At 41.3% G+C, this 25,808-nt stretch overlaps 1 protein-coding gene and 1 pseudogene across 1 annotated transcript; both read left to right on the top strand.

Annotated features, from left to right (window-relative positions):
- The first annotated feature begins 4,448 nt into the window (after positions 1-4,448).
- On the top strand, positions 4,449-5,602 carry LOC139724671 (uncharacterized; annotated as a pseudogene).
- A 4,127-nt stretch (positions 5,603-9,729) lies between these two features.
- LOC139724670 (alpha-N-acetylgalactosaminide alpha-2,6-sialyltransferase 5-like) lies at positions 9,730-25,416 on the top strand. Its single transcript, XM_071635799.1, has 4 exons — positions 9,730-9,966; positions 14,412-14,836; positions 24,217-24,324; positions 25,041-25,416. The coding sequence occupies exons 1-4, from the start codon at positions 9,730-9,732 to the stop codon at positions 25,414-25,416; spliced, it is 1,146 nt and encodes a 381-aa protein (XP_071491900.1).
- Positions 25,417-25,808: the final 392 nt, after the last annotated feature.

The following is a 25,808-nucleotide window of genomic DNA, read 5'->3' as shown; positions in this document are numbered from 1 at the left end:
GTTTAAGGTTGCCGTATATCTTGATGTAGATTATCATTGAACAATTTGCCTGTAATATGGCATGATTTAAATACACTTCTTGTATTAATTTTTTCACTGAATATCATGAACGCGACTGAACCCGAGCGAACGGAGCGAGCGCGGGGGAGGGGAGGGTGTGGGAGGGGGGTGTCCCCCTTCCCACGGGAAGAACTTTTTGCATTTTGATGTTGCAAATGGTGCAGTTTGATGCATGTTTTTGCGCGTTTTATCGACGTGAAACAGTCCCACTTGTTTAAGGTAGCAGTATATTTTGGTGTAGATTATTATTGAACAATTTGCCTATAAAATGGTATTATTTAAATACACTTCTAGTATTAATTCTTTTCACTGAATATCATGAACGCGACTGAACCCGAGCGAGCGGAGCGAGCGAAGGGGGAGGGGAGGGTGTGGGAGGGGGTGTCCCCCCTCCCACGGTAAGAACTTTTTGCATTTTGATGTTGCAAATGGTGCAATTTGATGCATGTTTTTGCGTGTTTTAACGAGTTGAAACAGTCCCACTTGTTTAAGGTTGCAGTATATCTTGATGTAGATTATCATTGAACAATTAGCCTGTAATATGGAATGATTTAAATACACTTCTTGTATTAATTTTTTTCTCTGAATATCATGAACGCGACTGAACCCGAACGAGCGGAGCGAGCGAGGGGGGAGGGGAAGGTGTGGGAGAACTTTTTGCATTTTGATGTTGCAAATGGTGCAATTTGATGCATGTTTTTGCGTGTTTTAACGAGTTGAAACAGTCCCACTTGTTTAAGGTTGCAGTATATTTTAGTGTAGATTATTATTGAACAATATGCCTATAAAATGGTATCATTTAAATAATCTTCTTGTATTAATTCTTACACTGAATATCATGAACGCTGTCTGTTCAGCAATCAAACAGAAAAAGCATACACACGAGGGTGTAGATGATAGGGGCATATCCCCTCCCACACGAACGTGATTTTGCGTTTTCAGACCTGAAATTCAGCGATCTGGTGCAAATTTTTGGTGCAATACTTTTTCATCGAAGTGTTAAAATCACGGAATTTAGCTCTTATTCCGAATGTGCACCATCTGTGTGTATGTATAAAGTCTAGTGAGGTAGAGCTTAGGGGAAGGGGGATTTCCCCTCCCGCTCGCGGAGCTTTTGCGTTTTTAGAATTGAAATAAAACAACCAACTGATGGGGAGGGGGGGGGGGGACTGAGGGAGGAAAGGGTCGATTAAAAGGGGAAACTCCCCTTATACATGAGGGAACCTTGAGTTTTCGGAATATAAGTGATAAGTCTTGTGCACTCAGAATTATTTATAATTTTTGTGCAAATCTAAAAAGTGTACTAAGCTAGGGAAAGAGGCACAGAGGGGGAGGGTTTGGGAGGGGGTTTCCCCCTCCCAAGCACGAGAGATTTTGCATATTTTGAATTGAAATTCAACGATCTGGTGCACAATTTGAGTGAAATATTCAAAAAAATATCTTATTTGATGAAAGGTTGCAAAGGAGACCCGCTTCATGTGCATGCATACAGTATACACGCATTTTTTTTTTCCGCCTCCCAAATCCCCGGTCCAAATCTTAGGGGGGGCGACCGCCCCCATCGCCCCCCCCCCCCCCCTGGCTACGCCAGTGTTGAGCAGAGAAACAATACTTTGAAAAACCTTAGACGAATTACAGTGAACAAGGATGATGACATAGAGGCTCACATATTTCAGAAATGTAGCAGTGTAATTCCATTACAATGCCGCTTGCTTGCGAGTTCACCTGTGTATAATCTATGCATGCCTTCTTCTTTTGTGCTGCTTCCTTGAGCCTCAACTCGTGCATTCTTATGGTGACTCTGCCATGTCATCATCCTTGTTCATTGCAATTTGTTGTAAATCTTGAAAATATTCTTATTCTTCATCCCGATTATAATAAATTCTGAAACTCTGTCCTCAGTATAAATGATTTATAGTCTCCTTTAACCATATAGGCGTGATGAGAGGCAAAATGGTCCCATTTACGTCTGATACGAAATATAATCTTCTAATTAATGTAACATGGTTCCTAATGAGTATTCAGCATTCATCAGTTCTTACAAACCACTGGCCCTTAAAGCTATTTAGAGGGTTTTTTTTTTTTTTTGCTAATCTTTCTTTTGATATGAATCACACTTGGTGACATATATCATAAGTCAGACAGACAAGGGAGAGTGGCTGAAATACATCAATACCTGCATGGTGGTTATCACTGGCGGCATGTTATCCACGTATATTGAAAACAAAACAAAAAGGACCAGGAAGGTGTAAACCCCTTATTTCGCAGATTACACTGGCCGAGGCAATTTCAGAGTTCAAACTGTCTTGGAAGTTGACTAAGTTACATTCTTATAACAGATGTAGGAGGATCAGTTCTAGGTAGAGGTGTGCCACGCGTCTTTTTTTTTTTCATTTCTTCTCCTTCTCCGTCTGGGAAGGAACCTTCCCAGACTCAAGCTATTATGATTCCAGTGATAAAGAAATCCTCATGTGAAAAGGACATTCTCAAGAACTACAGACTAGTTTCCAATATCGAGTTCAGATCCTAGATCATTGAACGTGTAGTCACGTCTCAGCTTGTTCAGTACATGGACGAGTTTCATCTTTACGAGTCCTTTCAGTCGGCCTATAAGAGTAACCATAGCTGCGAAACAGCCCTCCTGAAAGTCCAAGATGATATCCTTCGCAGCATTGACAAAAGGAAAGGGGTTATGCTGGTAATGCTTGACCTGTCAGCTGCGTTCGATACAATCGATCATGAAATTCTGCTCGATCGCTTACACAACACCTTTGGTGTCAAAGGTTCAGCTCTACAGTGGATGGCTTCTTGCCTCACAAATCGAAGGAGTCGTGTCTGCGTGTCTGGTCACTTGTCTAGGAAGTGTACTTCAGTGGTTGGTATTCCACAGGGATCTGTAATTGGGCCCCTATTGTTCACAATATTGTAATGTGTATTTAGGACATTTTAATAAATTGTCTACATTTAGTTCAATACAGTTCAGTTTTATACATTCTGTATAAAACTAGCTCAGTACTCCTGAGCACATCCCACCTTTAAAGTCACCCTCCTTTTAATGACCATCTTATATGATTTCTCCCAGTCTGCAAACCTTCCCTTCCCCAAACAGGTGCTCTCATTCAGACCAATTATGACCCACTCAGCTTCAAGGTTCATCCGGCTTCCCCACTTGCTCCAAACATCCAGGCCAGTCCCATCTAAAACATGACCCCTCCCCCAAGCTAACTTTCCCTCTAAAAATGACTTCCCCCTCATATGATTGGTCCAAGTACCACACCCACTCCTCTTCCCAAATTGCTGATATGACAATAAGCACGCTGACCATGCAGACTGGACATTCATGTAAGGAGAGCTTGTCAGACTGTGATCGAGAAAGGACTGCTTTCTTGAGTTGCTGCCTTCTCTATACGGGCCGGCTATGTACATTGCGTTTCAATAAAGGAGCAATAGCCCTCTTCAGAACGAAGAACTTGATGTTGTACGATCTCATCCTTTACTGCGAGTAGCTCTCTGAAAATAATACACAACTATACATTACATGGTGAAGAACCCGGAATTGAACTTGTGGCAGCCGTCCTTTATGGACCCACGATGAGCACTATGTACATGTTGATCATCAACGGTGCCCGGCTGACAGTTTGTAATACTCGCCTGCCTCTTTCAGCTGATCTCACAACCTACAGCGACTGAGCTGTGTATATCGTTAGTAAGGCAAAAAGGGAGAAGGTTTCATCTCTTCATCTCATCATCATCATCATCATCTGTACGGGAGTGTAGTTAATCCTGTCTGGTCTTCCGGTCGTCAGCGCTTGGTAGCACGAGTAACAGCTCTAGTCTATATCAAGCGTGGGCGTGGATCTCAGTTGACCTCTACAATACGCGAAGAACTCTTGGTCATCACGACTCTTGATATGGGCCTCCGGTGGACGGTGATGGACGGTGACGACTTTGAGGACAACTTTCGACGACTTCGATCGCTGACAACTTTGGTGACGACTGCCCCTGACTTTGCGGACGACTGCGGCGACGAGGGATGACGACAACGCCCATGCTGCCGAGTGATCGCAACTGACTCTGCCCTGACTTTGGAAACTTTGTCAATATAACACTTTTCTTTGACTAAAATTTCAACGTGTTGTACTTTGTGGTTTCTAACAGATGCCTTTCTTCGATTTTGACAAATGTGCTCGCCTGACCTGGTAAGTGAGACTTATAGTTATTACTGTCCCAGTCAGAGTGATGTGAGAGAGAGAGAGAGAGAGAGAGAAGGCGGGATCGACAATTACAATAATTGTACCAATTTGTTAACTATTTTCAATATTGTTATCTTGTGTTACTGTTATACTTGAATACTGTATTTGTGACATATTGGATTGACCGAATTGACCATGCCGACGACCGCTGAAACCACAACCTCTGCTACTGCCCTCCGACAGACCGACTTTTTACCTAACAAATTCACAGGGGACCGACTTAACCGAGATGACTGTACAGCTCATCTCTTGACCTTTAGCGACTACCTGGACGCCCACGCCATTGACACAACCAAGACTGACAATATGACGACCATCCTCAAGACCTTTAAACGGACTTTGACCGGACAAGCCCGACTGTGGATCGAAAATTTGACATTCTCAACTTATGACGATCTCCGGACGGCCTTCTTGCGGCGATTTAGCCCGGCAAAATCAACTTACGCAAGGGTAACGGACTTCAACAATATGACAATGACTGACGGGGAGAGTGTGGAGACATTTCTCCAACGCCTACGACAGACAGCGTCCCACATAGAATATGGCGAGACACAAATTAAGGACCGACTGCTCGCAGCGATGACCCCAGACTGTCGTGCTGCCGTACTCATGGCGTCCCGACATCGAATTTGACGTTGGACGAGATTGCCACGAAGGCTCAACTTTTTACGGACCTTAGGACGGAACCGACAACAAGTAAAGAGGTTAGTTTTGCAACACAGGACGACCTCGACCTCCTGAGTGACGAACTGACGACGTTGAAACTAAAACAGGACCAGAGTGACTCACGCGGACGAAGTCGATATCGACATAGGCCAACATCTCGACCCGACTCTGACCGGAGTGCGAGCCGTAGCGCTAGTCGCAGTCGCAATCAGAAATACACGAGGGATGACAGCTATGACAGACGTCACTATGGGAATGACTATAGACGCGGACGAACCTCTAGTAGTAGAGAACGATCTGACCTACGACATAGATCACACAGCCGCGGACGTGATCAACGACTACGGCCTGCATTTAAGGGGACGTGTGACTACTGTCACATTCCTGGTCACAGGTGGCGAGAATGTAGGAAAAGACTTAGGGACATGAGACGGGATTATGACAGGCAATCCCAACTGTATGGACCACCGCCACCACTGGGACAACCACACCACCACTACCCAACCAACCACTCACAACAGCATCAACAACAGCGACAACAACACCACCCCTACCACCAGTTGCACCAACACCTGCAATACGCTGGACAAGACTTTGGACCACAATCCCAGGGTTTTCATTGAGGGAGGAGAATAATAGCGCTCTTTATTCCACCTCCCATGATAAGGAATCAAGGCCTAGGAATGTTCAAAACCTACAATCTACCTACTTAGGGACTGATGACGTTGACCTCAAACTGACAAGCAGAAATTTCGTTAAAGGGCGACTTGAGAATGGTAAACATATTTTCATACTTTTTGTCAGCGTGCTTATTGTCATATCAGCAATTTGGGAAGAGGAGTGGGTGTGGTACTTGGACCAATCATATGAGGGGGAAGTCATTTTTGGAGGGAAAGTTAGCTTGGGGGAGGGGTCATGTTTTAGATGGGACTGGCCTGGATGTTTGGAGCAAGTGGGGAAGCCGGATGAACCTTGAAGCTGAGTGGGTCATAATTGGTCTGAATGAGAGCACCTGTTTGGGGAAGGGAAGGTTTGCAGACTGGGAGAAATCATATAAGATGGTCATTAAAAGGAGGGTGACTTTAAAGGTGGGATGGGCTCAGGAGTACTGAGCTAGTTTTATACAGAATGTATAAAACTGAACTGGACTGAACTAAATGTAGACAATTTATTAAAATGTCCTAAATACACATTACAGTATATACCAGTCCTCTTGGAAATCTTCGTCGTGCTGAAATTGTTAAGTATCATATGTATGCAGATGACGTGCAAATCTATCTTGAGTTTGACCCCAGTGACCCTTCCAGTGTTGAACTCACTCTGAATGCACTGTCCAGATGTGTGGGTAAAGTGCAGGAATGGATGACTGTGAACAAGCTGAAACTCAATGAAGAGAAAACAGAGTTTCTTGTTCTTGCCTCCCAACGCCATCTTAAGCTTGTACAGGACATCAAACTTGCTCTTGGTACGACTCTCATCTCTCCATCTGATCATGTGCGCAATATATCTTGGAGCTATCTTTTCCTCTTTCCTTAACTACTACATCAGAAATCTGTGGAGGATCAGAAAATATTTATTGATGCTTCTACTTGTCACGCAGCAGTCCGTGCATTGGTCTTATCGCGACTCGACTACTGTAATGCTCTTCTTGGCGGAATCAGTCAGGCTGATGTGGATCGCTTACAGAGAGTTCAGAATGCTGCCTCTAGACTAGTGTACCATGTTCGTTCACGTTCTCATGCCACTCCTCTTATACGTCAACTCCACTGGCTGCCAGTCAAAGCAAGAATATCCTTCAAGCTTCTACTGGTCTGCAAAGTAGCCAACAATAGAGCTCCAGAGTACATAAGCCAGTTCGTAGTTCCACTTTGCGCATGAGCAGAAAAAGGTCATTTGTACCAAGAGGCACGTTGGTTTTTAAATTCACTGAGATAAGCAACTGTCATATAATGATTACTCATGTCATCCTTGTAAATCTTGCTTGCCAGTACATCCACCTGACAGCAAACCTGGTATTTGGCAATATGAATAAAAACAGTTTTTTAATGCATTCAAAGCAAAACAATGAAATGGATGCTTCCCCGATGGCTGATTGACAGACCATTCTGGTCACCTGGTCTATGCAAGTTCATTTATTATTTGAACACGAATTCCATGAATAAATTGTTATGTCTGGTAAGCATCCCGGTACGAATGTCTCTTTGAAAACGATTAAAGTGCCTAACCAACTGATAAAAAAGAAACGTCATTTGTACCAACGTGCCCATGAGCTAATTACGAACTGGCTTATTGGGGAGTGCCTGGTACGACACTCTCACTCTAGGCGCACTCGTCTTTCATCATCCGTTACCTTTACTCAACCACACACCAAAAAACTAGCTGGCGATGTAGCTTTCTCTTCTTCTGCTCCTAGGCTGTGGAATAAGCTCCCTCCTCTTCTCAAATCACCACCAACACTTAATCATTTCAAACAAAACTTGAAGACTTATTTATTTTGATGTCCCTATATGTGCACTGGACTTATACTATATCGCTGCCTGGTATTTTTTTATATATTTTATCTCCTATGGCGACCAGGGATGACATGTCATAGCGCTTTGCATCCAGTGGAAAAGGCGCTCTATAAATGTCTATTGTTATTATTCACTGCTATTCTAACATCGTTTTATCATGATAAGGCGCGGACAGAGTGGCAAAAGATCGCAGTTTTCGCGATCTTTTGTTGTCCGGTCACACTGGCAAGAGATCGAGAAGTTTGGCAGGGATGGCATTATAAAATGAAAATATCCCTAGCTGTAGTGGGAAGTTTCACGGAAAGTTTGCAGACACACGCACTTGAAATATTTCACCTTAAAGACTGCGATATTGAACGTTTCGATATTTTGCCAATCTCACCGCTTCTTTTGAGATCTTGGAGATAGCGATTTTAAACTTCTTGATCTTTTTCCAGTGTGTGATTGCGAATATTCTACAAGCTTAACTTTCCAATTGATCCTTCTCCAGTATTAAAGAATTGGGTTCCTAATTTGAATTCTATGAAAAAAAAAATCCAAAAGGTCCTTTTCAGAGGATTTGAAAAATACAATCCCAACGGGGTATAAAGGCTCTTGAATGAACTGAATGCGCATAAAACTCATATGATTTACATACCAATTACAACATTTGCATTTATTTTGATACCACTGAGAAGGGATTCTGGTTTTCATCTAGCCCTCAGAACTTTAAAGTGTACATATCTAGTGGTTTTAACTTCCCTCTCAAGAAAAAAAAAATGTAAAAGCCACTCTTCCAGTGTCAATATATATTTATCTGCATATTTCAGTCCTAATTTGAATATTGTAAAAGAAATAAACTATTTACCGCCTGGGAAACGTTTATCTCGCAAAAATTTCAAATCACTTTTTTTCCCGGCTCGTTTGCAAAAGAAAAAAAAACCTAGAAAATGCGTGTCTCAAACTGACAATTTCTGTGGCTGGGTAGTCATTTTGTTTATGCAAATTAGATGGTCAAGATCGGTGAATTTCACTTGGGAACCGGAGTTTTCCTAACCGTCAAAACCTTAAAGTCTACATATCTAGTGTTTAACTTGCCTCTCCAGAAAGAAAAGAATTTTAAAAATTACTCTTTCAGTGTTAGTATATGTTTATATACATATCAAAATTTCAGTACTAATTTGCATAACTATGAATACAATATACCATTTACCACCTGAGAAACGTTTGCTCCTTAGAAAGTTCATTCCATTCCGTGTACGAAAATTTCAAATATATATATTTTTTTTTCGAGCTCGTTTGCAAAGAATTTCTAGGAAATGCGTGTCCGAAAGTGACAATTTCTGTGGCTGGGCAGCTATTTTGTTTTATGCAAAAAGATGGTCAAGATCGTTGAATTTTGCCAGGGAACCGGAGTTTTCTTAACCCTAAAAACCTTAAAGTCTACATATCTAGTGTTTAATTTGCCTCTCCAGAAAGAAAAAATTTAAAAATTACTCTTTCAGTATTTGTTTATATCAATATATATATATATATATATATATATATATATATATACATATTTATCTGCATATTTCAGTCGTTATTTGCACAATTTTGAATGAATTATACTATTCACCACCTGAGAAACGTTTCTCCCTCAAATTGCTCATTCCATTCTCTGTACAAAGATTTCAAATCACCTTTTTCCAACTCGTTTGCAAAGAATTTGTCAGAAATGCGTGTCTGAAACTGACAATTTCTGTGGCTGGGCAGCCATTTTGTTTATGCAAATTAGATGGTCAAGATCGGTGAATTTTGCTTGGGAACCGGATTCCTCGGATTCGGCATACTCAAATTAGGCAAAAGAGACCGGTTCCCAACTTTTACTCAAAAATGCCTCGAACACCTTTTTAGAGAGCCCCTTTTCAGAAATCCCACTAGACTACACATGTACAAGGCATCGTTTCATGAAAGCTGTCAGCCTTTACAGCTGTCAGTCTCTGACAATCACCATAGTAACAGTCAGTGACCAGAGCTTAGTTCTCAGCCAATCAAAACCAATAATTTTACTGAAGTTGTCAGAGACTAAGAACCTGCCAGGGCTGACACCTTTCATGAAACAGTACCCAGAAAAAAAAAAAAAGATGAAACGTAAATTGATGACAGTTCTCCATTTTGAAGTCCTGCCTTTCTTTATTTTCTCCTTTAAAAAAACACAAAACAAAACAAAAACGAAACAGGGTTGTTTAACGGGACTCTGCATGTACGCTACGGTGATGTCTGTTCTCTACTTGGATGAGTCGACTCGAGACAAGGAGTTCCGTAGCATCAAGGCTGTTCCTGCCAAAGGCCTCTTCTGCGAACTCCGCAGCCCCCTTGCTGACAGTGGGATACAGAGGTGGAACGACAGGGCGGAAGATATGAGCCGGTTCGGAAGTGAAGACGACGAGTCGTATGCAACGCCGAGAGAGAGTCCAGGTGTACCAGGATACTTTCTCCTCGATTCAGATGAGGTAAAATTAATTAGATTTCTCTGATATTCCTCATAGGTATGTCTAATAATTACGAATATTGTATTTATACTTTCTGAAGACCTAAACTTTCAATTTTTGTTGTGTTTGGTTATATAGAATAATATCGATAAAGAGTTCTCTAGACACATCCAGAAGACCGACGTTGTGTTTACATCATGTGACAGTTTCGCAAACGATGGCTAATCGGCAGCTGATGATTTGGCGCCAATCAGCAATCACCCAGGTGTGACATCTTGTCCAGGCTAGGCTCCATAGAAAGTGCACCTAACCTTGTTTTTTGATATATACAATGTTTTTTGATGGTTTCTTGTCAATTCGAGGGTGCTGATTCCAAATCCGATTGATGCCACTCGCGTAACCTTGACCATTTTCGGCAAAACGCAAAAATCCAAAATGGCCGCCAGATATGCTAATTTGGCCATGATAATCCCAGTTATGTCAATTTTATGACAAATTATTCCATAAAAGTTTTTCTAATTTTTGTTCCTTGAGTAATTCTACTTGCACATGCAAGAAATTTTTCATTTGAAGAGATATATTTAGTATTTTAAGCTTATTTTCAATTCAAAATGGCCGCCACTCCTATACTCATGTACTATATGAATGGCCACAAATATGCATAGAAATAGAAGACGAATTTTCAGTCACATACCTACGCTTTTATCAAGTTTTGCATGTGCAATGCAAATCTGATGAGTGCCACTAGCAAAGCAAGCAAACAAACAAGCAAACAAACAGAAAGTTTATTGTTTTTAGGCTTATTATATTCTTCTTACCACAAAACTTCAAAATGGATGCCACTCATCATACCCCTGCACAATATGAACGGCAGAGCGTGTGAAATAAACAAATTTTCTTTTTTTTTCTGTCATTCAGGTACACTGTTTACCAATTTGTGTGCTGATTAAAAATCAGAAGGTTGTTACTAACAAAGGCTGTTTTATTTTTTGATGCAAACATCCAAATTTGCTACCTCAATCTGAATTTTTCCGTAGGTATTTGGAAAAATCCACCAAAACTTGAATTGACGCCAACATCAAGATCGTTTATCAGGAATTATTAGATATGAACATTTGATACTTACTTGCCTTGAGATGTTCAACATCAAAATATTCATTCTGATTTACTGAATTAAAAGGCTGAATCCTAGATGATGACACAAATGAAATTTCCAATTAAAGCTGTCCTGTTCTACATTATCTAAAAGCGATATTATACAAACTTTTCAGTCCCCTCATCCGAGAAAGAACATGAGGCAGGGGAAAGTGGAGAAAGGGACCACCTCACTTCCTGTTGTCAAATTTCTGAAATGAAAACAATGCCCCAAAGTTTTTAATGTTAACCCAGATGAATTATATATGGTAAATGAATTTTACCACCGTTTTTTTTTTCGGAGTGAATGTGTTTGAGTATAGGCCTATGATTTCGAAGGAGACTCTGAGATCTGTACAGTGCTGCCTCATTCTGAAAGCAGTGTTATAACAACTTCACACTGCTTGTCTTTAATCTTCAGCATTTGCAGATTCAGGATTGCTCTCGGTAACCAGACCAGCTGTGTTAGGACTCTGAATGATGGCCTCCTTAATGGTGGCTGTAAACTAACTCCACTAGAGGTCTTTTTAACATAATACTTGGTGACATTACATTCACTTCACGTAGGAAGTTTGCAGATAATCTTGCCTTTACGTCTCATAGAAAGTCCTTGGATGACATGAGCCGAGTACTGACCCATCTCAAGACAATAGTGGAGTACTTCATCTTCTGGATACTTTGCCCCAACCTTTATTAGATTATCATCAGACCCATGCCTTCCATCTTAGTAACCATCTTGCCAACGCTATGTTCAAGGTAGCCCTCTGTGGCAAGCCTTCCAAGCATTGGCTAAGGAAGTCCACCCTCCTTCACTGGCACTCGATCACTCTCCCTCACACTGGAAGGAAAGGATGGCAAGTGTCACCAGTGCCGTCAACGCATACCCTGACCTTCCAAACACGATAGCATGGGGGGGGGGGGGGGGGGGCATTTCATGAAGCGTTTTGTCTGACAAATTTGCTCTCAGCCAATCAGATGCAAGGATTTAATAGCTTATAACAGTTTGTCAAAAAGAAAAGATCTGCCAAAACACTTCATGAAATGCCCCCTTGAACAACCTGCCATCAATGCGCCTGAAATCCCACAAGCCTAGATTTCCCTACTGTAACTTTAAAGCTTTGACCCCAAAACAGGTTGGGGCATATGCTGGTCTGATGTATTTTATTCTCTGATACCACCCAAGTTACCTACAACACTGTCTCTGGCCTGGCAACAAAGCCACAGGGCTTCAACGGGTGGTGATCAAGCAAGTCTTCATGTCTTCATCCTGTTTCTGTGGCAAATAATCGCCCTCTGACCCCTGAGGAAGTGCTGAACATCACCAGATGTGGTTGCAATTAAAACAATTGCAGGACTGATATGCATCTTTAGCCTGAGAATTCTGCAAATTTGGGGCTGATGTCGCCTGCTGCTAAACATACAATTAAAGGGTTCTTTAAAGACAATAAAAATGACAGTTTTGGTTTTAAGACAAGACTGAATGAGATCATGATGTCAAAGCGTATATTATCAACACCTTGGAACTGTGAGAGAACTGAAAGAGGCACCTCACATTGCTTCTTGGTTGATGTTTAATGAACAGTTTGTACGGTATTGCATTAGCAGGGGCGGATCCAGGGAGGACCGCAACCGGCGCACGCCCCCCCCCCCTTTATTTTTTGTTGAAACACAAGAAATAAAAAGAAAAAATGGGGGAGGGGTGCGTGCACCCTCCCCCTTTAATTTTGTAAACGCGCCCCCTCTTTACGGAATTCCTGGATCCGTCCCTGCATTAGGACAGTTTCATTTATGCCTTCAACAGTTTTTTTTTTTGTTGTTGTTGTTTTAATTCAAGAAGAAAATCAGGTTTGCTCGATAATATCAAGGCGGCACTTCTAAATTAAATCATATCAAAGTAATGGAGGTTATGATCCATTTCGAACTCGCCTCAGGACTCCTCCCTCCTCCCCCCCCCCCCCCAACTCCTTGCTGGAAAAAAATCTACAATGTAAAGGGTTTTTAGTTGTGTCATTAATGTCCGATGTGTTTTTGTCTGCAACCATGTATCTCTGCACTTACTGTATAGGATTTTTCTGTACTTTGTTAGTATGGTTTTAGGGGAATGCATAATACAAGCTTTGCTTTATAGCTTCCCCTCCATTTTCAACATTACTTGATAAATACCATGTATCTAGGCTCCTTGATATATTGTGTTAGTATTACATCTTTATATTCAACCGGCATGTAAAATATGGTGGTATATTGATTCCTTGCGAGACGTTTAGTGAACTCAGTATATTGTTGAGACTTTTTTGAGACAAAATGAAATATATAAGAAATTGTGTTCAACATCGTGAGGTTTATGAATATTAAATGCTCATATATGGAGAGGCCCCCTATATATTGTAAGTGACACCCAACATATTGCACGTGCAACACTTTATGATAGCGTATATAGGTACGGGAAATACAGTAAATTTGTTCTATATTTCCATGCATATGTTTTGCCATTCATACAGTACATAAGCATAAGAATGGCGGCCATTTTGAATAAAAAAATGAGCTTTAAATGCTTAATGAACCTATATGAAATGAAAATTCGCTTGCAAATGCAGATGGAGGAACTCTAGGAACAGAAATGTACAAAGTTTGGTGGAATCATTGGTCATATAATGCACATTACTGTGTTTATCACGGCCGAATTAGCATATCTGGCGGCCATTTTGGATTTTTGCATTTTGCCGAAAATGCTCAAGGTTACGCGAGTGGCATCAATCGGATTTGGAATCAGCACCCTCGAATTGACAAGAAACCATCAAAAAACATTGTATATATCAAAAAACAAGGTTGGGTGCCTTCTAGCCTGGACTACATCCGAGTGATAGCACCATCGTAAATGTCGGACAATCGGTATATTTATCAACCATCCTTATGAACTTATTTCGCAATTTATATTGAATATTTTTTTGTGAGTAACACGGGGAATATATCAAACATTTTCGTTTGATTAATAATTTCATCGGTTGTTATGATTACTATTCGGGACCGTTTGTTATTTACATAGCAACCACTTCTGTATTATTTTGTGAGTGTGGCTACCGTCATGTACAATGTATTTGAACTTTTATGTCTTTGTGAGTGCCGTCTGTTTGTGGATCGATTGTAATCACAATGTACAATGCCTTTTTTATTGAGCCTGTCATGATTTTCAGCTGTAATATTTTAAGGAATTCTTTGAATTTCATATGTTCCGCTGTTCTTCTTCTTCTTCGTCTTTCGTATGAGAGTATGTTCCGCTGTTGATGTAGTCTCAAAAAATACGAGCGTTTTTCATTTGTCTTATTCTGATTTAGCCTTTCAAATTGCGATGTGGACAGTGTGCTCTGGTATCGAGCTCCGGACACCTCTATCAATCGGGCGCCGGGGTCGATATCGACAGTGCCGACTGCGTGCTCCGAATGAACAGTGCCCCCGTCATCGGCTGGACAGAGGACGTGGGCTCCCGAACCGACATCCGGATCATCAGCAACCGTAATATTCCTCGCGTGTTCCGAAGCCAGAAGTTTCGAAATGAGTTCCTGTTAGACAATGCAACAAGAGCTTCGTACATCGTCGTACCATGGCTGTACGAAGCGGAGATCAATATGAAAAAAGACAGGACCGTCAGAATAGCCAGAGGATTAAATAAAAAATATCCAATCGCGAAATTCGTTTTTCTGACAAAGGAAAAACACAACGAATCAGAGACAAGGTTTCTGCTTGACACTGGAATGCGAAGGTTAGTGGATTTGGATTTTAAGTCCTGCGTGTCAATTTGAGATTCGGAGACTTGCATAACTTCGTGAACTGTGTGATATGTGATGCCGATATTCTCTTGTTTTGTTTCCACTATCAAATCAAAGTTTGGTCAGCTTAAAGGGACTGTACAGTACTGGTTGAGGTGGGGATTCATGTTTTGAACATTCCTAAGTGAGATAATGAGAAACCTCTTATGAAATATGAAAGAGCATGTAATTCTAAGAAGGATTCAATGTTTATTAAATGAAAATTGGTTTTCAAGTGGCTGAGATATCCAAAAAAGGTGATAATAATAAAAGGCGACAGGCCATGCCTTTTATTAGGATCTCTTTCTTTCACCTTGTTTTTGGATATCTCGGCCATTTCAAAACCGATTTTCATCAAATAAACTTTTGATACCCCTTAGAATTGCATGCTCTTTGACATCTCATAGAGTGGTTTCTGAATATCTCACAAAACGTTAAAAGCTAAATCCTCACCTCGACCAGAACTGTACACACCCTTTAAAGGCATAATTCACCATTTGCAGAAGAAAACAGCATTATATATAGTGTTTCAAAACAGTTCTAACATGTGAGTTGGGGATAGAAACAGCCAATAAAAATTTAAATCCATATAATCAGTGTTAAGCATTGTTAAATACAATAAATGTGAACAAGAGTTACAATAAAAAATAATGTTGCCAGACTAAACCGTACAGTTATGGTTTAATGAGAAAAATTCTGATATCTCCTTAAAATTTAGGCTTTTTTGCAAAAAATTGTATATGGTATATGGTGCCAGTATTGTTAATACAAAGCTCTTGTTCTTATGTTTTGCAATGATTCTTTTTTTTTCTCACTTGACGTTGGAAAGTTTACCTTTCCGTGCTTCCTGTTGAATTAGTTTCACTATTCTGATGCTTCTCTAAGTCATAATAATATGCGATAGGATTAAAAAATACCAACTTTTTAATTACACCGTAACCTAGTAGGCACCCACCGTTTATTTCCCCATTATGATAATTGTATTCTAATTATCTCCTGTTAAAGGACAAGTTCACCTTCATAGACACGTGGGTTGAGTGAATGCAGCAATATTAGTAGAATACATCAATGAGAGTTTGAGGAAAATCAGACAACCCGTTCAAAAGTTATGAGTTTTTGAAGTTTCTGCTCAGTCACGGCTGGATGAGAAGACTACTATAGCTTGTGATGTCATATGAGTACAACTACTAGTATACAAAGAAAGTATATAGAAAATTCAAGATATTTTCACTTTTCTCACATAATTAAAGAACACTCGACTTCTCTCTTTCAGAAGTCAGGGGGAATAATATTACCCCTAACATAAGTCAGTAACAAGTCGAGGAAATGTGCACTTTATTCAAAAAGTCAAGTTTTGCGAAATTCTCTTTTTATTTTCCTTATGTGGAGGATTTTAAACTACCCAGTATATTAATCCATATTCTTTCGTGTTTAACCTCCAAAAATAAAAAGTAATCGGTTGGGACAACACAAATATCAACAAATGTAAACAAAGGAATTAATTGAATAATCGATTATGTTCTTTTATTATTAAAACAATAAAATATCAGATTCTCCAGTGGATTTTTAAACCTGAACTTGAAATTATATATGTTTGTAAACAATGACAAAAATTGAGTACTTAATAATTGTATTAAGATTCAAAATAAATCTAATAAAAATAAGAGACCACGTTTTACACTCTCTGAGAACTTCAATATAAACTCATCTAATTAAAACCTTACATAGATCACTTTACACTGTAGGAATGCTCTAATAATAACCCCTAAAAATAAAACAATTGAATGTTAATCTTTTATAATTAAAAATATTATTAAATAGATCTATATACGAACGGGTGGCCAGGAGAGATCAGGCTCTGATGAGAAATAAATGTCCTTGGAATAACTACGTTGCAGATAGGAGACAGTGCGCGGCGTTAAACGGTAGCGATCCGGTAACGATGCAACAGGTAGCGATGCAACAGTTGAAATAGCGATAGTGATGTAACAGTTCCAAGGAAAACAAGGTAGTGATGAGGGAGAGTTCAGAAATAGTCAGGAAACGATGAGATGAGACGATATCAGATGAGGTGAGGTGAGATGAGATGTTGCAGAAGAGATGAGATGAAATGAGATGTTGCCAGACAGATCAAAGAAATCGCGCGATGATGAACAACAAAGTCCGAAATGAAAGTGTCTCTGAAGGAAAAACGGTGGCAAGCTCTCTCCGTAATAAGATCAAAGAAATCGCGTGATGATGAACAACAAAGTCCGAAATGTAAGTGTCTCTGAAGGAAAAAAAACGGTTGCAAGCTCTCTCCACAATAAATAAAAATATCGGGAAATTATAGGATCATCTCCTGCCTTGAATATTGACCAGTAAGTAAGTAAGTAAGTAAGTGAGTGAGTGTGTGTATAAAACAAGATATATATCTCTTTCTTTAAAAAATGTCCGCAAGACAATGCGTTAATAGAATCTCACGTCTTAGCAACGACATAACAATACTAAAACTTGAGCGCGATGCGCTCAGACAACGCACAAAGAGGCACGCCTCAAATAGGGCAGCGCTCATTATTACTTAATAATAGAATGCGCATAAAACTTAAATACAGGTACATACGTCATAATACCTGTGGCTAAATCACGGACAAAAATAAGAACATGCTACATTAGCCCCCTCCTAGTCATGACTTGCTGAAAAGCCAGGAATGACGAATTAAAAGAAATAGTAGCATGTGCTTAAATCTGAAAAAAAAAAATTATCTTGCAAAAGAAACAAAACGCTTTGGGAAATGCACATGTCGGCCAGATCGAGTGACCCGAACTGGAGATTTGGGAGGAGGTGGAGTGGGAGTTTTCCCTTTTTCCGTAGAGGTTGACGCAGGAGAAGCAGAGACTTTAGTAGTCTCCCTAGGCTTCTGCTGGGACTTTTCCTTCGATCCCGAAGGATTCTCAATGAATGCCGGTTTTAGGCGGTCAACACTCACAGTAGCTCTTTTACCGAGCTGATCAATGACGAAGTATTTGGAAGTGCGATGCTTGACCTGGAAGGGACCGGCATAGGGTGGTTGAAGGGGTTTTTGTACATGGTCTTGACGTACAAATACATATGTACATTCTTCCAAGGCTTTCGGGACAAAAAAGGTCTTGGTAGTTTGTCGGCGTGTGTCAGACGGCGACAGTGTGGTCATGTGATGCCTGAGCCTATGTACATAGTCTGTGGCGTCCAGGGGTTCCTTTGTTGAACTTGGATTGACCATTTGTCCAGGTAGCCTGAGCGTGGTTCCGTAAACTAGCTCAGCTGGTGTTGATCCGACATCCTCCTTAACTGTGGCACGTATGCCCAGGAGAACGAGGGGAAGATACTCATTCCAGCGGTAAGGTTCAGGCTGAGCCTTGAGAGAGGCTTTGATCTGCCTGTGCAATCGTTCAACAAGTCCATTGGACTGCGGATGATACGCAGTAGTACGTACTGAGGTACTGCCTATCAGGTCGGACAATGTCTTGAACAACACAGATTCGAATTGTCGTCCGCGGTCGTGGGTAATGGATGAAGGCGTTCCAAAACGGGAGATCCACTCTCCAACGAGGACCTTGGCGACTGTTTCTGCAGAGATGTCCTTGAGGGGAAATGCTTCTGGCCAACGGGTGAATCGATCTACTACTGTCAGTAGGTAAGTAAAACCTTGCGAAGGAGGCAGGGGTCCAACTAGATCGATATGGATGTGGGCAAAGCGTGCATCAGGGGTAGCAAAAGTGCCAAGAGGTGCTCTGGTATGCCTGTGAACCTTTGCTCGTTGGCACTGAACGCATGTGCACGCCCATGTGCGGACGTCTTTGTTGATCCAAGGCCAGACATAACGCGTGGCAATGAGCTTCTGTGTGGCGTTGATGCCTGGGTGGGATAGTCCGTGGATTGATTCAAAGACTGCCCGTCTATGTTGTTGAGGTATGTACGGACGTGGTTGTCCAGAAGTGACATCACACCAGATGTAACCAGCTCCAGAGGACAGGGGAACTTTTTCCAATTGCAAGGATGAAGTGTCGTTCAGAAGCGACTGCAGTTCTGCGTCATCTTGTTGATCCTTTGCAATTTTGTCGAGATCGATGTCCTGGGAAGTATGCAGGGCCATGATCGGGATGCGTGAGAGAGCATCGGCAACCACATTGTCTTGACCTTTGATGTGCCGAATATCGCTCGTGAATTGCGAGATAAAGTCCAAGTGACGAATCTCTCTGGGTGAGTGTCGATCAGGCTCTGAACGAAGGGCGTAAACCAGAGGTTTGTGATCCGTGTAGACCGTAAACTCGCGTCCTTCCAGAAAATGACGAAAGTGTTTGATCGACAAGTAGACAGCAAGTAGTTCACGACCGAATGTGCTGTACCTAACCTCAGTGGGTTGGAGTCTCTTGGAGAAGAAGGCTAGTGGTCTCCACTGCCCATCGAAGTTCTGTTGGAGCACTGCCCCAACAGCGGCGTCAGAAGCATCGACCATGATAGCGCTTGGTCGATCTGATGAAGGGTGTACTAACATCGTTGCATTAGCGAGTGCCTCTTTGACCTTGCTGAATGCAGAAGTACACTCCTGAGTCCAAGGCATTTGCTTAGAAGAGCGTCGAGGATGCTTGCGGAGTAAATCAGTCAGAGGTGCAAGGACGTCAGCACAATGCGGGACAAAACGTCGGTAGAAGTTGAACATACCAAGGAAGGTACGCAGCTGCTTCAACGAGGTAGGCTGAGGGAAGTCCTTGATTGCATTCACCTTCTCTGGCAGAGGGCGACAACCATGGCAGTCAAGATGATGGCCCAGGAAGTGAAGTTCAGGCTTGCCAAACTCGCATTTCTTAGGGTTTATGACCACACCATACTCTTGTAAGCGTGCAAAGAGTTGCCGCAAGTGTTCACGGTGCTGGTCTGGTGTCTCGCTAGCGATCAAGAGGTCGTCAATATATGCATAGACGAAAGGTAGATCCCTGGTGACACGGTCGATAAACCTTTGAAAGGTTTGTGCTGCATTACGTAGGCCAAATGGCATCCGCTTGAAGTGGAAGAGTCCGAACGGAGTAGTGATGGCAGTTTTTGGTACATCTGCCGGATCAATCGGAATCTGGTGGTAAGCTCTGACCAGGTCGATCTTTGAAAAGATCCTTTTTCCGACCAAGTTAATTGCAAAGTCTTGCAAATGTGGTATTGGATACCTGTCAGGCACTGTAACGCGATTCAAGGCACGGTAGTCTCCACAAGGGCGCCAGTCTCCTGACTTCTTTGGGACCATGTGCAGAGGGGAGGACCATGAGCTATCAGACGGCTCAATAATGCCGAGATCCAGCATGTGCTGAAACTCATCCTTGGCTATTTTGAGTCGATCATCAGCTAGTCGACGAGGGCGAGCAACGCATGGTGGGCCCTTGGTGACGATATGATGTGTCACGTCATGCTTGATGGGTACGTCCTTGTATAGCGGACGAGTGATGTCGGCGAATTCAGTCAGGATCTCCTCGTATGGATTCGTCGGTTCAACCGGGCTCAACGTGATATGAGTGCCAGGCGAGGTAACTGGACCTATAGCAGCAACAGTCAATTGTGTCGTTGAGTCCCTGAGTTGCCGTGCACGAACATCCACTGTCAGTCCAAAATGATGCAAGAAGTCAGCTCCTAGCAGTGGTGTGGTTACGTCTGCTACAACAAAGATCCACCGAAAAGTTCGCCGAAGGCCTAGGTTGAGGGTGAGAGATCTTTGTCCATAAGTTCTGATAGTAGATTTATTCGCCGCCTGTAGAGTGTAATGAGAAAGGGATTTGCGATCCTTTTCAGAAGCAGGAAGTACACTCACAGTTGCTCCGGTATCCACTAGGAATCTCGTCTGTGAGGAATAGTCCTTGACATAGAACAGGCGGCAGGCGGTGTTCCCAGCTGGTATTGCCGCGTCTACTGGCTGGGATTCGCGTTTCCCGCCGGGGAAGATTTGTCGATCACTGGGAATTTACAAGGTTGATTGCATCGCTTTGCTTGGGCGCCGAAGTGATAATGATACCAGCACAAGTCTCCGACTGACTTGCGGTCCTGGTTCTGACTGCGCTCTCGACTTGGGCTACGATTACGCCCTGACTTTGCTCCTCGTGATGTTGAGCGTGAGCGTCCTTCTAGCTGAACCTGAAGTCTGTCAACTGCTGAAACTAATGCGTTTACCTTAGCTTCAAGGTTTACGTTGTTGCTGATGTTGACTGCCATAGGCTCCTCATGAGTCAGAGGTGCCGTCGCGGCGACTTGAGGAATGTGCACGTCCATGATGCGGTCAGCTAGATTCGACAAAGCGTCAACAGAAACTGCGTCAACTGATGCCGCCAAGACAACTCGTACGTTCGGAGGTAAGCGTTGTAGGAAAAGCTCCTTGAAAATGCCTTCCTCGAGGTGACGTTCTCCTAGCAGTTGGCGCATTCGGCGTAGGAGCTGAGACGGCTTCTTGTCTCCTAACTCTTCATCACTGAGAAGGAGCTGTACTCTCGTCTGTTCTGATGCAGTTGTGCGTTTGATTAATTCAGCCTTAAGAGTGGCGTATGGCTTTTCAACAGGGGGATTGATAATGAGGTCACGCACCTCCACTGCTATCTCCGGCTGGAGAGCCGAAACTATGTGGTGATACTTCGTCTGATCGCTAGTAATATTGCGGGTCGCAAACTGAGCCTCAGCTTGACCGAACCAAACGATTGGATCAGCTGGCCAAAAAGGTGGCAGCTTAACTGATACATAGCTTACTGCAGGCTGTACGACTGCAGTCGTCTCATTGGTTTGTTGTGGCATAGCCATGACTAGAGGAGACTAGATATTACACAGATAATATACAGATAATGTACAGATGATATACAGTTAAACCTAGTTTACAATATTAGATATGTGTGTCTTTCAACCGATCACGTCGGGGTCACCAATGTGGAGGATTTTAAACTACCCAGTATATTAATCCATATTCTTTCGTGTTTAACCTCTAAAAATAAAAAGTAATCGGTTGGGACAACACAAATATCAACAAATGTAAACAAAGGAATTAATTGAATAATCGATTATGTTCTTTTATTATTAAAACAATAAAATATCAGATTCTCCAGTGGATTTTTAAACCTGAACTTGAAATTATATATGTTTGTAAACAATGACAAAAATTGAGTACTTAATAATTGTATTAAGATTCAAAATAAATCTAATAAAAATAAGAGACCACGTTTTACACTCTCTGAGAACTTCAATATAAACTCATCTAATTAAAACCTTACATAGATCACTTTACACTGTAGGAATGCTCTAATAATAACCCCTAAAAATAAAACAATTGAATGTTAATCTTTTATAATTAAAAATATTATTAAATAGATCTATATACGAACGGGTGGCCAGGAGAGATCAGGCTCTGATGAGAAATAAATGTCCTTGGAATAACTACGTTGCAGATAGGAGACAGTGCGCGGCGTTAAACGGTAGCGATCCGGTAACGATGCAACAGGTAGCGATGCAACAGTTGAAATAGCGATAGTGATGTAACAGTTCCAAGGAAAACAAGGTAGTGATGAGGGAGAGTTCAGAAATAGTCAGGAAACGATGAGATGAGACGATATCAGATGAGGTGAGGTGAGATGAGATGTTGCAGAAGAGATGAGATGAGATGAGATGTTGCCAGACAGATCAAAGAAATCGCGCGATGATGAACAACAAAGTCCGAAATGAAAGTGTCTCTGAAGGAAAAACGGTGGCAAGCTCTCTCCGTAATAAGATCAAAGAAATCGCGTGATGATGAACAACAAAGTCCGAAATGTAAGTGTCTCTGAAGGAAAAAAAACGGTTGCAAGCTCTCTCCACAATAAATAAAAATATCGGGAAATTATAGGATCATCTCCTGCCTTGAATATTGACCAGTAAGTAAGTAAGTAAGTAAGTAAGTAAGTGAGTGAGTGTGTGTATAAAACAAGATATATATCTCTTTCTTTAAAAAATGTCCGCAAGACAATGCGTTAATAGAATCTCACGTCTTAGCAACGACATAACAATACTAAAACTTGAGCGCGATGCGCTCAGACAACGCACAAAGAGGCACGCCTCAAATAGGGCAGCGCTCATTATTACTTAATAATAGAATGCGCATAAAACTTAAATACAGGTACATACGTCATAATACCTGTGGCTAAATCACGGACAAAAATAAGAACATGCTACACTTATATCGTTGTACGCATGTGACGTCATACACTGTAGTAGTCTTCTCCTCCAGCAGTGATTGCACAGATACTTTAGAAATTCATAACTTTTGAACGGATTGTCTGATTTTCCCCAACCTTTCACTGATGTGTTCTACTTACATTGTTGCCTTCATTCAGTCCACATGTATTTGAAAGTGAACTTGTCCTTTCATGAAATATTCATTTGAAAATGTTGTTAAGCCCGGGCACGTTACTATGGGCCCTACAGTAAACTGAGAAATCAATATTCATTTTTTTTTGTTACACCTATTAGTTTCATATCTCGATTTCAACTGTAATAGCAACAGTAAAGTAAAAATTTAAATTTCGATAAATCGCATAATTTTGCTGTACATGCTTAGAGCAAAAAAAAAACCTAATCCTCTCAAAACAATACAATACAATACAATACAATACAATACAATACAATACTATACAATATAATACAATTGGATCATTTATATCTCTATTAGCTCTCTTACACAGTCAATGACAGCTATTTTCCTTTTTCAGAAGCACATTGTGATGTCGCACGTCTGCATGAAATTCTAAAGTTATTCGAAGTTGTTTCTTTTTTATTTCTGGCAGTTTCTTCCTTTAACTAATCGTTGCCACAATAGTTCAATGCACACATAAACCGCACTCTTTTGTACTCTGTTTGAAGTCTAAACATTACCGATGTGAAATCTAACTTCTGAAGGTATTCTTATTGACTTTTTCCACGATTTATTCTTTTTTTTCAATGACAATGTAACACCGTCCTCTATCATGGATATACTCATACCACTCCTCCTCTCTGTTTGCTTTGTTCCTTCTTTACGTTATTCTCTTTTTTATGTTCTTCTTTCACATCCCACACACCTCTTCACCTCTGAATTATGATTGGTTCACTTTTTTTATTTTCCTGCGAATTCCTTCTCCATTCATTTCATGCTCACTTTTTTTTTCCCTGTCAGCAGTTGTCATGGTTGTTGCTCCTTTTAATCTTCTTCATTCTTTTTATCAACATTTTCCAAGTATCTTTTAAATTTAGCCTTATAAATGTCTTTCTACCTTTCTCTCTTTTTCTTCTTTTTCCATTGCTGTCTTTATCCTCATCGCTGCCGTCATCATGGGGACATAGAGCCGAGTTGAACACGTGGTTCAGCACGGGCTTCGTTTCAATGGCTTTTGCACTCGACATCTGCCAACGCGTCCATGTATACGGCCTACCAAGCAGCGACTACTGCAGGTACATAAGAATACTGTTTCCCTGTTTTGTTTTTTTTTGTTTTGTTTTTCTGAGTGAGCACTGCAGTACTGTAAACTTTCCAAGCCAGACGATATTAATGTACTCGTTTTGTGGATGGTACAAAAAGAAATGCCTATACACCAGCCTTTATCTTTTAGCCAGCCCGGGCGTAATTCCATTCCAAACCATAAGTAATCAAATTGAGTTCAGAAAGAAACTGGACATACGAACACGCTCACTTAGGCCTTGCGTCTACTTGGACGCCGACAAAAAATTAGGAAAGGTTGCAAGTCACAGCAAATTGTCATTTCGGCATTCTTTCGGCGTCAGATGCAGAAAAAAGCGTGCAAACTATCGTTTCATGGGATATACTGTACTACAAATCTCTGCGTATTGACTGCAGACATACCAGGGAGCGAATCAGTTGGGATGGACGCAAAATGATACGGAAAATGGCCTGTCATTCAGGGGCTTGTGCTGAACTGTAAATTATGCCGAGTTAAACTGGAAGCAATGCACATTTATCATTTCACAAGTTCATCTCGTTTCATGTCGCAGTGAATGTGATCAGGTCAAACCGGAGGCGGTTTAAAGGCCTATACGATAGAACGTGTGGTTACTGTATCACCTACATAGTGCAATTAGATGAGCACAATTTTTTGGCTGTGAAAAACTTTATTTTAATTGTATTATTCGTATTATCGTCTTCTCAACAGTCGTCATAATGACTCACGTGTGCCTTATCATTACTACAACCCGATTGGAAAGGGCGAGTGCAGATATCAAGGTTTTCATGATAGAAAGGTTTCAGGACACAGATTCTCAGTAGAGCGTGCAATATTTGCACGATGGTCGCTCCAAAACAACATCATGTTCCACTACCCTTCGTGGGCAGCCACTTCACAAAACCTCTCGGAACCTCTCGATACGGATTATCTTCGAAAGTATAAAAACGCGATGCAACAAAGAAACAACACGGAGAAGAGAGAAGGCACTGAAGAGGCACAAAATATTCGGAATGGAGGGGCCTCGAACGGAACAGTGCCAGGGCCGTCCAGCATACGGCTCTTGAACAGTACCGGAGGAAATTAATAGTGAAAGAGAATACGCTCCTGAACTAAACATTTCCAGGCGAGCATCAATGGGTGACATAACGAGAAGACTTGAAAGGATGGGTACCGGTACTTGATCACATCACCTGTCTTCCCTTCTACTATAATTTGACATTATTTACACAAGTTTGGGTCAACTGTTCACATTTCTATCTTTTCACAAGTTCAGAGTTTTAAATTTCCACCAAACTCCACACAGGTATTTTCGCTAGGATGACAGAAAACATGTATTTTGTACAAATGAGTACAATGTCTTACTTGTGGCCTCCCAGGGGGCCCCAGAACCCCGAAATTTAAAAAAGAAAAGAAAAACCTTTCTATAAAGCCACAAATACCATTCAAATGTATAATAATGTTTATCAAGGAGTGTAC

Source organism: Diadema antillarum, unplaced genomic scaffold, assembly GCF_040938485.1.
Source record: "Diadema antillarum isolate AM-2024a unplaced genomic scaffold, OU_Dant_1.0 scf00000226, whole genome shotgun sequence".
Lineage (NCBI taxonomy): Eukaryota > Metazoa > Echinodermata > Echinoidea > Diadematoida > Diadematidae > Diadema > Diadema antillarum.
This window is presented reverse-complemented; position numbering and strand designations above follow the sequence as displayed.